The 14,780-nt window shown below is 46.2% G+C and overlaps 1 protein-coding gene across 1 annotated transcript in view; it reads right to left on the bottom strand.

The window, feature by feature from the left end:
• DSCAM (DS cell adhesion molecule) overlaps positions 1–14,780 on the bottom strand; it is an 823,896-nt gene that overhangs the window by 124,692 nt on the left and 684,424 nt on the right. Inside the window, exon 16 of the mRNA XM_043875189.1 lies at positions 8,520–8,590. Coding sequence (XP_043731124.1) covers positions 8,520–8,590 — 71 coding nt within the window. The remainder of the gene's footprint in view (positions 1–8,519; positions 8,591–14,780) is intronic.

The following is a 14,780-nucleotide window of genomic DNA, read 5'->3' as shown; positions in this document are numbered from 1 at the left end:
CAGTTGAAAAATGATTGAAAACATTTCCTTCAGCTTCCTGCAGATTCACTTAAAATGTCACGTGTCCTCACTTCCCTTTTATTACAGAGGTGGAGACAGTCTTTCATCTCCGTGTGCTTCCTCCAGTCCCTCTCATTGCTCCCCAATATAAACAGCATAAATTCCATAACTTGCTCAGTGAATGGATGCATTAAATGCAACCACCAGGAGCTGGCGTCTCTTCTGTACAAGGCACCATGGGTAGGAGAGACGTACGGTGAATTGTGATTAAAAGAGAGTGTGACGCTGGCATCACTGAAGGTTGGCACAGGGGGCTGTTGGCACAGAAGGGAAAAGCAAGAGGCGCCTTTTCCCAATGGGAGCAGGGGGATTCCCAAGAAGGGGGCCGTGGACCCGGCTGTGCCTGGTGAGGGTACAAGAAATGACCCAGGGATGGAGGGTAGGGTACTTCAGGGAGGGGTCCGCAGGAATTTCTGGGGGACTTGGGGGGAATGGTAGGAATGTGGGGAAGCTAGGGAAAAGCTGGGGCCCCACCCAGATCTGCTGATGTCAGAAACACATTCTTCAAGGAGGTGGCTACTGGTCTGAGTGTTAATAAGCCCTCCCCAGGGTTCTGAGCATGCTCAGATCTGAGAACCAGTGTTGTCATCACTAGAAAATCATGAAATGGTTTAGGACTGGCCTTGCTTGGGACGGACTATTTAGTTAAGAACCAACAGCTGTGCATTCCCTAGTTTTTCAGACCCCCAAGAACCCTCTCTTTGGTCTCTGCAGAACAGAAGGGAATGAATACAATTAGGATTGTAAGCCTTCTGAGGTCTTAGGAGTCAGAAGGCAGCAAAGGGGCTGCTTCACAGGGTGGGCAGGATGGAGGGGAAATAGATGCTTCATTGGTCAGAGCCCTGCTGGGGCTCTGCTGGCCCGATCAACTGAGAGAGCATTCACTGTCTTCTACAAGGGATGTGTGTGGCCAGGCAGCTCCCCCTTCAATGTTACTGCTCATTGAGGAACAGGTAAAGAACAAGGGGCCAGCCACATGGTGTGAAATAAAAATTGGATGTGTGATCTGACAATGAGACACCCTTTGGACAGCAAGGAGATCAAACCAGTCAATCCTAAAGGAAATCAACCCTGAATATTCATTGGAAGGACTGATGCTGAAGCTAAGCTCCAATACTTTGGCCACCTGATATGAAAAACGGACTCACTGGAAAAGACTCTGATGCTGGGAAAGCTAGAAGGCAGGAGGAGAGGGGGACGACAGAGAATGAGATGGTTGGATGGCATCACCGACTCAATGGACATGAGTTTGAGCAAATTCCAGGAGATGGTAAAGTACAGGGAAGCCTGGGGTGCTGCAGTCCACAGGGTTGAAAAGAGTCGGACACGACTTAGCAAACAATTGAACAACAAAAACAACAAAGGCGCTCAAGAAGGAACCATGAATGACTAAGTGTTTGAACTGTACACTATCTGAAGAGGCCAAGAACTTGGCCTTGGAGCTGATGGTCACCATAGGCCGGTCAGACTTGGCAGCCAAGGAGGAGATGGCAGCCAAGGGTATGCTTTGGCTTGGAACACAAATGCAGAATTTTAGAAACAGGTTTGGAGAATGTTGTGGGATGAACTTGAGATTAACTACTACATACCAGGGCCCATTTATTCTATTTCTAAACTTAAGGGTGGCTCCCATCTCATTCATTCGTTCACACATTCATTTATTTATCCCACCAACAAACAACTGTTAGGTAGCTACTCTTGCTAGACCCCTCCTTTTTTTGAATTCTGCTGTCCTTTGTAAGGCCCACTCTTTGGGAGCAACATAGAGTATTTCTCACCAGCTGTATAAGTTTATCCAGTGGTTTCTGCTGATGGTCTAACAGAGGAATTCACAGCACATGTGCAGACCAGGATCAGTTTGTATCTACCAGCTCTGAGGTCTCCAGGAATAACCCCCACCTAACATCAGGGCCTCTAGATGCCCTGTCTCCTTCCTAAGGGTCTATGTCCAACTCAGGCAGCTGCTGAGGAGGGGACAGTGGTCTCTGAAGCTCAGCAAAGCTAGAGAAGACTTCTGAGATATGAACTCTGCCAGAAGGGTGATGGCTAAGTGTCCCAGAGCCTGGTGGTAGAGTCAATCAGAGAGAACTGGCAGGGCCAGGGGAGATGCCCTGGGTTCAGACCAGGGAGAGAGTGAGGAGGGCACTGTGGAAGTTTCTGTGGGGCAATGAAGGGCATAGCCAAGGCCCAGCCAGGAAAGAATTCATTTAGTGACTGATTTAGACAGTGTATTAAAAAGCAGAAACATCACATTGCCAATGAAGGTCCATACAGTCAAAGCTATAGTTTTTTCCAGTAGTTGTATATGGCTGTGAGAGTTGGACCATAAAGAAAGCTGAGGACTAAAGAACTGATACTTTCGAACTGTGGTGCTGGAGAAGACTCTTGAGAGTCCCTTGGACTGCAAGGAGATCAAACCAGTCAGTCCTAAAGGAAATCAACTCTGAATATTCATTGGAAGGACTGATGCTGAAGCTGAAGCTCCAAAACTTTGGCCACCTGATGGTGAAGAGCTGACTCATTGGAATAGACCCTGATGCTAGGAAAGATTGAGGGCAGGAGGAGAAGGGGGTGACAGAGGATGAGATGGTTGGATGGCATCATTGACTCAATGGACATGAGTTTGAGCAAACTCTGGGAGATGGTGAAGGACAGGGAAGCCTGGCGTGCTATAGTCCACAGGGTTGCAAAGAGTCGGACACGACTGAGCGACTGAACAACAACAACAAAATTATTAGAAAGGACTGTGCTTTCCAGAGCATCAGAGGGGCCAGCATCCAGGGTAGAGCGAAAAATCAGGGTTGTTATTCAAGGGGCCAGCCTGCATATCCTAAAATGCTCTTCTGGCCTTCATCCTTCGTGGCTGTCAAGGCAGCACAGAGTGATGATTACAGATAAGGCTCCAATGTGCTGTTGTTTATCCGCCTATGACATAATGAAAAGGAGACACAGATTGGACCTAATGGAAGGGTTCAAGCTTCAGCAGTGATAAATCAAGTTACTTGTTCAAGATCATTTCTACTAAATGTGGAGATGGGAATAATATCTAATTATTTTGAAGTCTAATCCAGCACTTTTCATGCTGTATCAGAATATTGTTATTAACTGTAATTTACCTGCCATAGATGCATTTAACCTAATGCTAATCCTACTTCATATGTAATATAATAAAACCCTGTCCAGTTATATTGTTACACATGCTCTTTATTTTCACATGCATGCTAAGTTGCTTCAGTTGCGTCCAACTCTTCGTGACCTCATGGACTGTAGCCTGCCAGGCTCCTCTGTCCACAGGATTCTGCAGGTAGGAATACTGGAATGGGTTGCCATTTCCTACTCCAGGGGATCTTCTCAAGCTAGGAATCGAACCCACATCTCCTGTGTCTCCTGCATTGGCAGGTGGGTTCTTTACCATTAAGTGGCACCTGGGAAGCCTTATTTTCACTGCAAATATTAAGTATTCACATATGTATGACACCAAGGTTTCATTGGTAACATGCCTAGGGTACTCAATAGACAATCAAATGAATTTTAATATTATCCTGCCATAAGCAATTTTTACCTTAATGTCCAAACTTTGGAAGCCAATCCACTTGTAAAAATGTGATGCTGATATAAATAAAGACCTATGACCAGTTACCAGTCAATATCCAAAATGCTCTTTTGATTCCAACCTTGAAGTTCCTATTGACTACTCTTAATTGCATTTCTGATAATACATTCCAACCATCAATGCACAAATATCACCCTTACCTCCAAGTTTATTGTGACCTAACAGTCAGTAACTTGTTTATGAGCTAACTGTTCTGAAACAGAATAAGGAAAGTGTCTGTCCTCAGGTCTCTTGTACTATGCCAGGTTCATCTAGGCTCCAAGTGAAGCCTTCAGAAGACACCATCTGCAAGGACTGCCAGCTGATGAATGGAGTTGGCCCTGATCTGAGCCCTTGGTTCAAGTTCAGCTGATGTCCTGTCGGGGCAAATGAGCCGAGAGGACTGGCCTTTTCACTGGGATTGGACAGAGACAAGCCTCCTGGGCTGTGAATCAGCCAACCTGTCTTCCCAGCATGCCCAGGTGTGGGCTGGTATCCCACACTCTTGGCGGCTCAGCAGCCTTTGTGAAGCTGGCCAGCATCTGCTCGCTGCCCTTTGAGGCTGGGCACTAAGAGGATTGCCTGCTTAGGCTGGGAGGCCAGCCAGGACCTTTGGGGCAGGCAGGCTGGCAGCTCTGTTTTGGGGTAGAGAACTGGAGTTCTAGGAAAAGACCATTCATATGGCTAAACCAAGAGGGCTGATCAGTGGGGAGGTGGGGAGAGGGGCAGAGTATACCCCAAATGAAGCAAATAAGCAATGAGTGGCTTTATGAAGGGCATCTGTATAATTTATACATGTGCAAAAAAGTAAGATATTAACTTAGTCATGTAGGGCTTTTTAGGGCATCCAGAGTTTTCCAAAGGAAAGGGAACCCCTCCTGAATGCATATTTTAACGTGAAGGTGAACAATGAGAAGTCCATGGGTTTACTTAACAAATATTTACCGTGCTGCTACTGGAAATATAAAGAACAACAAAACATGCCCTCTCCTGTCACAGGGCCTATGGTCTAGTCAATTGTAAGAGGTTGAGAGAATAGCCCTATGTTATGCGGATGATCAAAACATTTTGAAATCAGTTTGGATTTTTCTTCTCTCATTATAGGGGAAGAGGTTAAACTTATCAATATGAGAATGGCTGACAATTCCTTAAATATTTGTCAGGCATGTTGGTCATCGGGATTTTTAATAAAAATGCTGAAAATCCAACTCTAGAACCAATTGATTACTTCATAAAAGAAATGCAAATTTTGTGATTTTTCACAAAATCACAAAAGGAGAGAGTTAAAAATTAAAGCGAGGGCTTAAATATTAAGTAAAACTAATTCCAAGGCAGCTCTTGAATTTCCTCTGACTGGGGGGGCAAGGAGGTCGACTTAATGCCCAGTTTTGTCAAGGTTAATTTTACAGTTTGGAAAGAAAGTGGTCGTAGGTAAAAGTGGACAGGTTACTTTATATCCTTTAATTTTAGTGAGGCTCAGTTACATTTATAACATGAGGCTGGAAGGTGCTGAAAAGGAAATAATATTTGTTGAACCCTTCCACGCACAAGCACAATCTTGGCATTTCACATACATTAGCACATCTGTTGCTTCTAAGCCCAGCCGGCAGAGTCAGATAGCCAAGAGAGCCAGAGGTCCTCCACTGGACAGTCAGGAGCCTCCAGACCTTGAGCAATTCCCTGCCTCCTTGGGTATGTGCTCAGTCACTCAGTTGTATCTGACTCTTTGTGATGCCATGGACTGTAGCTCACCAGGCTCCTCTGTCCATGGGATTCTCTAGGCAAGAATACTGGAGTAGGTTGCCATTTCTTTCTCCAGGGCATCTTCCTGACCCAGGGATCGAATGGGCATCTCTTGCATCTCCTGCATTGGCAGGCAGATTCTTTATTGCTGCACTGGATGTAGAAGTCAAGTGGCATCTGCTGCTTATTATAGCGTTGCTATGAAGGTCATTGGCAATAAGGCAGTTTAGTTTTTAAATGACAAACTAAGCCATTTTCCCCTGTAAGAGTTCATCTCTGAAATATAGACTAGATAGTAATGATGCCTCGATTTGCTGGAATTGTGGAGATAAGGCACTCTATGGAGTTAAAAGTGTTATTCAGAGTGTTGCCGTTGTCTGGCCGCTAAGTTGTGTCCAACTCTTTGCAACCCCATGGACTGTTGCCTGGCAGGCTCCTCTGTCCATGGGATTTTCTTCGTCTTCCATCATACAGACAAGTTCTTGGGCATCTTCCTGTGTGCTTACCATTGACCTTCAGGAGGTTTAGTGTCTAAACTGGCTATATTCCTCCCTAAAGCCCGGAGCTGTTCTTTCCTCTGAGCAACTAACACATCTTCAGTTAATACACTGTCTCTCTTTTTCTTTCCTTCCTTCTTTCTCCTCCTTTCCTGTTAGCCTCTTTTTTTTTTAAGATTTTTTTTTTTTAATGTGGACCATTTTTAAAGTCTTCTTTACATTTTTTCCAATATTGTTCCCGTTTTTTAAGCTTTGGTTTTTAGGCTGTGCAGTATATGGGATCTCAGCTCCCTGACCAAGGATCGAACCCGTACCCCCTTCATTGGAAGGCGAAGTCTGAACCACAGGACTGCCAGGGGAAGTCCCTCCTATCAGTCTCCTCACACAAAATGTCAATCTGGAGCTTTGGTACCATAAAATAAAGGCTTATTTTATGCAACACATGGTACTTTGGATCACTTAGTATCGCCTACAGTTAGATTGAATTGGTGACGCACTTTCATGACACAATCAGGCCAGTGTGAAATGACAGCTCCACGGGCAGCCCCTCCTCCACTCAGGGGTTCAATCACCACATCTCTGTCTGCAGCCCGCCACCCTGGAATAAATCAAGGTTCCATGAATAGGACAGTACGGCTGGTTCAGTCTAACTCAGGAAAGGCCTCCTTTCAATAACCCACAACTTGTTCATCCGTTTGACATTCAGAAGACATTTAGCTGCAATCTACTGACTTTTCCTGCTGCTTCTCTATAGAGACAGAAGGGATACAATACCTTTTAAAGCCTCTGAAGTTTCTATTTTTAGTTATAAGAGCTCTGGGGACAGATACTTCTCTGCTGCAGGACACAGAAGGCTCTAGGGCCTGCTGTAATAGCTGGTCTTTTCAGTGGCAAAATGCAAGAGAATGCAGAGGGCTGGTGGGGGAAAGTTCCCAGGCTTGAACGCAAGACAGAGTGAGTCAGCATTCGCTTTGCAGCATGGCTGGGCTGTGTGGGGGGGCTGGGGCCCGCTGAGCGCCTTTCATCACGAGGCGAGTGATGCTCACGGCTGGCGGATGTCCTCACAAAGACCCTCGGCCCCCTCCCTACCCGGCTCGGCCTGCCCTGTCTGAGCATTTGAACGTGTGCTGCCCACAGGGATGACAGCTCAGCAGCCAAGCCTGAGAAAAGCCAACACAAAGGGGCTGGCCGCGCTGACGTGTGTTTACATCCAAGGTGGTGTCCACCCCAGCCATGAAAATCCTTTATTAGTAGTAGCATTATAGAGGCTGGTCATTTTATGAAACAGCTGATCCTAGAAGAAAAACAAAACACAGCAAGAGGTGCAATGGATGAGGTTTTTCAGGGGGACGCGAGGTGTGCAGATTAAAGACCTTACTGCGGCTCTTACCTTCTCTAAGGGAGACACAGGAAAGAGGGTGAGGAAAGAGGGAAGAAGCAAATGAGAAAAGTGCAAAGTGCAGCACCAGAAACCAGAAGTGGAAAAGGAAGTGTGGCTTTGCAGACTTTTTGACCCAGCCACGGCATTCTAGATAAAATGGAATTGGAAGGAAGTTGGTCGGCTCCAAGGTCACATGGAGGGCGTGACTAATTAACCAAGCAGATTCACCCACCCCCTAAGTGACTGAGATTCCCAGGGGCAGCGCTGTCCAGCATGCTAGTTTGTGATGAGTTCAGGCCAGAATATCGGTCAACGCCGCTTCCTTCAATGAATTTGGTTGTGTAAACCATGTATGCCGGAGGAAGCAGCATGCCAAGTGCTGTGGTTGTTTGCACCGTGGCCCAGACTTTCTGTCCCAGCAGCTGGCAATGAGCTCACTGGTAGGCAGTCGATATCTGCTGGCCATGCTGGGGGACCACTGCCTCAGCCGGCAGCTGGCCCAGCGCTCACCTCCGTGGGCATGCTCGAGGCCACCGCCAGCTAGGGGCATGACCAGGACCGCTGTCCTCTCTGCCACTTGGCAAACTGTCTACCACACAGTCCGTGATTTGGCATTTAGGAAGAGGAATTAGAAAATGTTTCCACTGGGATGAAATTCATGAGTACGGTCACACCTATCTGTTTTTGATTTGCATGAAGACCAGAACTCAGGACCCAATCACGATTCAGAGACGGAAAACATGGTCCAACAACTACAGTCTGTAGATACAGAATCTGCCAAAGATTGGATTTTAGTAAAAATGGTGTTTAGTCTAACTTTACAAAAGTTTCCTACATGTGAGTGAATCACTTGTTGTACACTGGAAATGAACACAACATTATAAATCAACTATGCATGCATGCTCATTGCTTCAGGCGTGTCTGACTCTTTGTGACACCAAGGACTGTAGCCCACCAGGCTCCTCTGTCCATGGGATTCTCCAGGCAAGAACACTGGAGTGGGTTGCCATACCCTCCTCCAGGGGATCTTTCCAATCCAGGGATCGAACCCGCGTCTTCTACATTGCAAGTGGATTCTTCACTGCTAAGCCACCGGGGAAGCCCAGAAAATCAACCATACTCCAAAATAAAATAGAAGTTAAAAAAGTGTGGATGCCTTGGCATCATAATACTTATAATGTGAGTGAAGGCTCCCCCCCACCCCCATGGAGAAAGTGCCAGGAGGACACGTGCTTGCTGGGTTTACCTTCCAGGTGACCCTGATGCTCTGGGAAGAGATGGGCTCCAGGTGGACTTCCTGAGGTGGGCCGTCAGGAGCTGGAAAGACCAAAACCCACAGGTCAGTTAGAGATAAGTTCCAGTGTGCACTGAAACCCACATAACAGCACTCAGGGCCAGAAGAAGCGCCATAGCAGCTTTCGTGGGAAAATCAATTTTGCTGAATCACTGTGCACATTTACCCCATGCTCACTCGCTTCTAGAAAAAGTGAATTTTGACACACATCTTTGCATTCTTTCTCACCTTGTCTTTGACAACTTGATGAATAAACCATAAGTTAATACACCAGTAAAACAGAAAGTGGTGAAACATTTATTTGATCAAAGTCTATAGTGGCTACGAAGATCCCTCTGGTTCTTCTGGAGACTCTGTTTAGTGATGTGCATTGGAGCACCTCAGGAGACTCAAACTACTTGGGGAGGGAAAAAAAGGATTCTTCTGCCTCTGATTCTCTTTGATGGCTTTAGTTCTCCACTCTTTCCAAGAGAAAACTTACTAACCTGGGGCAGTAGCCACAGAGAGCAGATTGGAGTGGAAGAGAAAAAAAAAAAAGCACGCAATTCACACCAACCTATATCCAGTGGTTATAGGGGTGCCAACCGCCTGCCACGCACAGTCGATCACTCTGTACTAGGAATCCACCCTGTATTACACACACAGCCTAAAACTTAGAGGAGACAGCCATGTCCAGCAGGAGTTTGCAGTCTGATCAGAACAAGGGGCTGAGCACACAGAAGCTGAGGTGATAACCCAGCACACACTCAAGTGTCTTCAGGGAGGTGGAAGCAAAAGGGAACCCAGGGGTCAGCAGGGAGAGACCCCACTGGGTGACCACATATTGTTGGGAGGACAGCTTTACAACCACTGCTGAGCTGTGAACAGGCCATTTCTGTGGATGCAGAGATGCCAGTTTGCAGAAAAGTGAGGAGCACTGGGAGATGAGAAATCAAAACTAGGGAACAGAAACAAGATGGAAGGTTTGGAAAGAAGAGGAAGGGAAAGAATAAGGTCATTTTAGCAGGAACGTGTTTTCCATTTAACAGAGAAAGAAGTTTTGAGTGATGCCACGATGCAGCTGCTAAGTTGACGGGCACTTGAATCTTTCTGCCTGAGTTCAAATTCTGGCTCCCTTGCTTAGTTACTTGGAGGTGTTTTGCAGGTGACAATTTTTCTGCACCTCAGTTTCCTTCTCCATATGATGGGATGCTAGAATGTATGTCTGGGTTATGAAAACAGTGTGCTTAGAACATATAAGCAGGAATGATGATTATTCTCACTGGGTGTTTTTATGGCGCACATTAAAGGAGAAATTCAAATCGCAAGAAGAAAAGGTATACTTGAAAGAACAAGGTCCCAGGCGATTAGCAAGAGGGGAGGTGCTGGAGAGAGGGGGGCAGAAGGCCAGCACCTCCGGGGTGAGAGGAAGAGAACCCAGTGGGCAGGGAAGCAGGGTGAGGACACCCAGGTACACCTGCTCCTTGAAGAAAGCAGGTTCAAATCTGATTGTCTCTCTTCTCACCAAATTCATAAGGTACAAAGTCAGGGGAAGAGTGGTGGGTGCCAGGAACACAATAGAGGCTTGGACTGGTGCAGTAGCCTGTGGAAAAGGGTGTACCCGGTGCATGAGAGCACTGACCCACCAGAGGGAGTAATTTCACTGATAAGGATAATGTGCAATGGAACCAGCACACCCTGTCTCAGTTGAGGATTTATGAGACCACTGATGCATGCAGGAGAAATGCCACTAGGGGAACTGGGGATAAACAGTGGCAACATTGGGAAGAAGTGGGTGCTGGGATTGTTACTAAGTTCCCTGGTGGTTCAGACAGTAAAGAATCTGCCTGCAATGCAGGAGACTCAGGAGTTCAATTCAACTGAATGCAGGTTCAATCACTGGGAGAAGGAAATAGCAACCCACTCCAGTATTCTTGCTTGGGAAATCCCATGGACAGAGGAACCTAGCAGACTGCAATCCATGGGGTTGCAAAGAGTCGAACACAGCTGAATGACTAACACTTTCTTTTTCACTCTCATTCCACAGTCGGGGATGGTGGGACTGTGGGGGAGAATGTTAACACAAGGGGGTGAAGAAAGGAAGCCAGTTTTCCAGGAAAGATGCTTCATTGCATGTTAGGAATATATATTTGAAGAGAAGAGGGGCTATTGTACGAAGGTGTCTGCTCAGCAGCTGGAAACATTTATAAGAAACAGGTAGACAGTTGGGTCTGCAGGCTGCTCCCTTCCACTTGGAAGCTCCCCCAGAAACTTACTCACCAGGGCTCTGCCCTCACTGGGGACACAGCCTCTGTCCCTGACCACCCCCTCCAGCCCAGCAATGGTGCCTGGCACCAGTTTTCAATTCTGTTCCTAAACATTAGTTCTGGTCTTCACTTTACTTCTTTAAAGGGGACGTGGCAACCTTCAGAGCTTCAGACTTTTCGTCCCTCACCCTAACTTTGCACCATCTGTGTCCTGCCTTCCTTTGCAGTTTCCATGCACCCCCACCTCCCTGCACCCCACATCCTAGCCATGTCCACCTTCGCAGGGGAAACCTAAACACAACTGCCCCCTGGGCAGGTTGGAGCCTGCCTTTTCCCTCCACCAGTTTCCTTCCTGGGCCCAGGAGCCCCCACCTCGGCTTGGGAACCTCTCACAGCAGGCTCGGGCGTACGTCTGCATATCAGTCTTTCCCTCTTTTCCTAACAGACTCAATCAAAGCTGTGTGGTCTTAGGAACCAAGTCTAGAGTGAGTCCTTGCTTTGATCGGTGCAGTGCTGTGTGGATGCTGAAACTCAGAGCACACTCTCTCTCTCTCCCTAGCAGGTCACAGGGACAGTGAATTTTCTGGGGGTCCTGCAGCCTCTCGGATTTATTGATTCTCCAGGTGCAAAGAGAGTGCTAATGCTGAAGTTCATTTCTATACCCAGGGGGAGGGGCTTCCCATGTTGCAGTAGTAGTAAAGAAAATCAGCCCTTTCTGCAGGAATATTTCCATATCAGATGCAATGAAAGTGCATGGAACAGGTTTCTCTTAAATATGGAGAAGTTCTGTGGTCAGCGAGAAGCGCGTGGTGCATGCATAAAAATCCTTGAAAAAGGTATTTTGAGGTCTGACGGCTACACTAAGACTTGATTATTTTAATTTAATTGTGTGAAGTCAGATTGAACAGGGAGTCTGCTGGTTAGGAATTGGAGGCAATGCAGAGTACCTCCCATTCTGGATTCTTTGTCCTTTGCTGCAGCCTTTTCAAGGGGTTGGCTGGCAATAGTCAGCTGTCACTTTCTTGTTGAGATATATTCACAATCAAAAACAAAGTTACTAGGAGAGTGTTTAAAAATTCCCTTGATGCTATCAGAAAACATTATGTGTGAACTTTGGGCATTTTGCTTTTTCAAGTCTGGTCTTGCATTTTAAGAAGTTCTCCCATGAAGTGGTCTGGGGACATGGGATAATCCCTGTATCCAGGACAGACCTGACATTTTTTTTTTTTTGTCCCATCGCATAGCATGTGGGATCTTATTTCCCCGACCAGCAATGGAACCCACATCCCCTACTTTGGAAGCATGAAGTCTTAACCATTGGACCACCAGGGAAGTTTCGTGTGTGTGTGTGTGCTCCGTCTCTTGCCAGGCTCTTCTGTCCATGGGATTCTCCAGGAAAGAATACTGGAGTGGGTTGCCATTTCCTCCTCCATGGGATCTTTCTGATCCAGGGATCAAACCTGCATCTCTCTTACTTCTCCTGCATTGGCAGGCAGCTTCTTTACCACTTGCATCAACTTGGAAGGTTAAAGTCCCAGAGACCTGCCAGTTTATGAGAATACAAAGCCTCTTTGGCTTAGTCTCTCAAGATTTCTGTGGTTTGTTAGTAACTTATTTATTAGTCTGCTTAGTCTCTGACATGAAGGGATTCAGATCTCTCCTCTCTTAAAATACAATCATAGGATCTATATTAAAGGCAGAGACTAAAAGAATGTCACACACATTAGAGTTTGGCCCAATATAATTAGGAAGAGCTTTTGTTTGGGTGCTGAATTTTCTACTTTAAGTTTCTAAAACATTTTAAGACAAGCCATTTAAAAATGATACAAAAATGATGCTAGAGAAGAAAATGGCAACCCACTCCAGTATTCTAGCCTGGGAAAGCCCACAGACAGAGGTGGCCTACAGTCCAGGGGTCACAAAAGAGTCAGACAAGACTGAGTGATTAAACAACAAATAAATCAACTATGCTTCAATAAGGACTTCCCTGGTGGGTCAGACGGTAAAGCGTCTGCCTACAATGTGGGAGATCCAGGTTCAATCCCTGGGTCGGGAAGATCTCCTGGAGAAGGAAATGGCAACCCACTCCAGTATTCTTGCTTGGAAAATCCCATGGATGGAGGAACCTGGTAGGCTGCAGTCCATGGGAACTCAAAGAGTCGGACATGACTGAGCGACTTCACTTTCACTTATGCTTCAATAAAATAAATTTTTAAAAAATGACATAAAAAATTAGTCTGCTTCCAGAATTTTAGTGCTTTCCTTACAATGCCTAAGCTGTAATTTTTTTCATGGATCCTCATCTCATTGCAAAAGGACAATTTCATAAAATTAGAATCCAAGGCAGACTGAATTCCCAATGCTGACATGATTGAAGACCAGCCATTAGGTATCCACTGATTTAACTAAATTTGAAAATTGTGTGGACATTTAACATTTAAGAATTTATTTAACACTCTTGAATTGAAATTGCACTAAAACTAGAAAGCATAATTTTTTTTTTCGAACCAGAATATTTACCTTATTCCTACTCGAAGAGCAGGCTAGAGGTAAGAATTACTGATGAATGTGATTTTCCAAAATGTATAGTTGCTGCATTTTTTACAGAAACTGAAACTATTCAATTTGTAAAAGAGTAATAAATGAAGACTATATTTATAGTTCCTAATGTTTATTCTAGGCAAGGCTATGTCCTGCCTGCATACTTAGTCCTGTCTGACTTGTGACTCCATCAACTGTAGCCCCCCAGGCTCCTCTGTCCATGGGATTTTTCAGGCAAAAATACTAGAGCGGATTGCCAATTCCTTCTCCAAGGGATCTTCCCAACCCAGGGATCGAACCTGCGTTGCTGGCATCTCCTGCTTTGCAGGAGGATTCTTTACCGCTGAGCCACAGGTAAAGCCCCATGACAACTGCAAATTTCTGTGAAAAATGATAATTCTTTACCACTAGCGCCACCTAGGAAGCCCACTAATTCTGTTTGGCTGAAAATACAAGGTGGGCAGGCCCTTCCTAACTGTCAAACCCACAGTGGTCCCCGGTCATCTCCAGTGGTCCCCGGTCATCTGTTTTTGGTCCCTCCCACAGAGGCAGGACAAGCTGTTTTGTTCATTGTTGTGTCTCAGACGCCCAGAACAGCACTTGGCACATAATAGGTGCTGAATGAATAAAATTTAATGGAGTAAGCTATTTATCTGATATATAGTCACTAAATGAATTCATCCTCTCCCCATTTAGGTATCAACTGTTCTTCAATTTATTTGGTTCTTACTAAATTCTATCTTGGTCTCCTATGCCCAGCAAAGAATGTTCTGCTCACCCAGGCTACTTCTCTTTTTTTGGCCATACCATGCAGCTTGAAGGATCTTAGTTCCCCTGCCAGGGATTGAACCCGTGCCCCTGGAAATGAGGGTGTCCTTTCCTAACTGCATGATGCCGGGGAATACCCCAGGCTACGTCTGTCAGAGATGAGCATGTTGTTGTAGGCTGTGTCGTTACATCTCAGTGCATTTTTACACCCCAGTCTCTGCCCAATTTTGGACCTGGCACATGGTAGACCCTTAGCAAATTCTCCAATGAGGAGCCAGAGATAGAAATTCAGGAGTGACTTACCAGGCGACTCAGCCCAGCCCCATAAGCAAATAAGAACCAAGCCTCTGGATGAAGCCAGGAGACTGCTCTGTGGAGGAGAAAGTAATCTGAGAGCAGAGGGGAGGCACTATACTAGAGCGTGACGTTTGACCTGCTTTTCAAGGGAGAGGACAGAAAAGGGGCACAGACCTCAGAGGACTCCAGACGTGGGCAGGAGCAGCTCACATGAGGAGGAGGGGGCAGGAAGGGAGGGTCATCACCGCTCGGGCCACAGGGAGCCTGGTGTAGCTTCAAGGTAGTAATGGGGCAGGGGAGACCTGGGCCTACACCTTATGGGCTCCTTTCCTCAGCAAGTGGGCAGTGAGAGGCATCCTTG

This window comes from Cervus elaphus, chromosome 19 (assembly GCF_910594005.1).
Source record: "Cervus elaphus chromosome 19, mCerEla1.1, whole genome shotgun sequence".
Classification (NCBI taxonomy): domain Eukaryota; kingdom Metazoa; phylum Chordata; class Mammalia; order Artiodactyla; family Cervidae; genus Cervus; species Cervus elaphus.
Note: the sequence above shows the minus strand (reverse complement) of the source record. Positions and strands in the feature narration are given on the sequence as shown.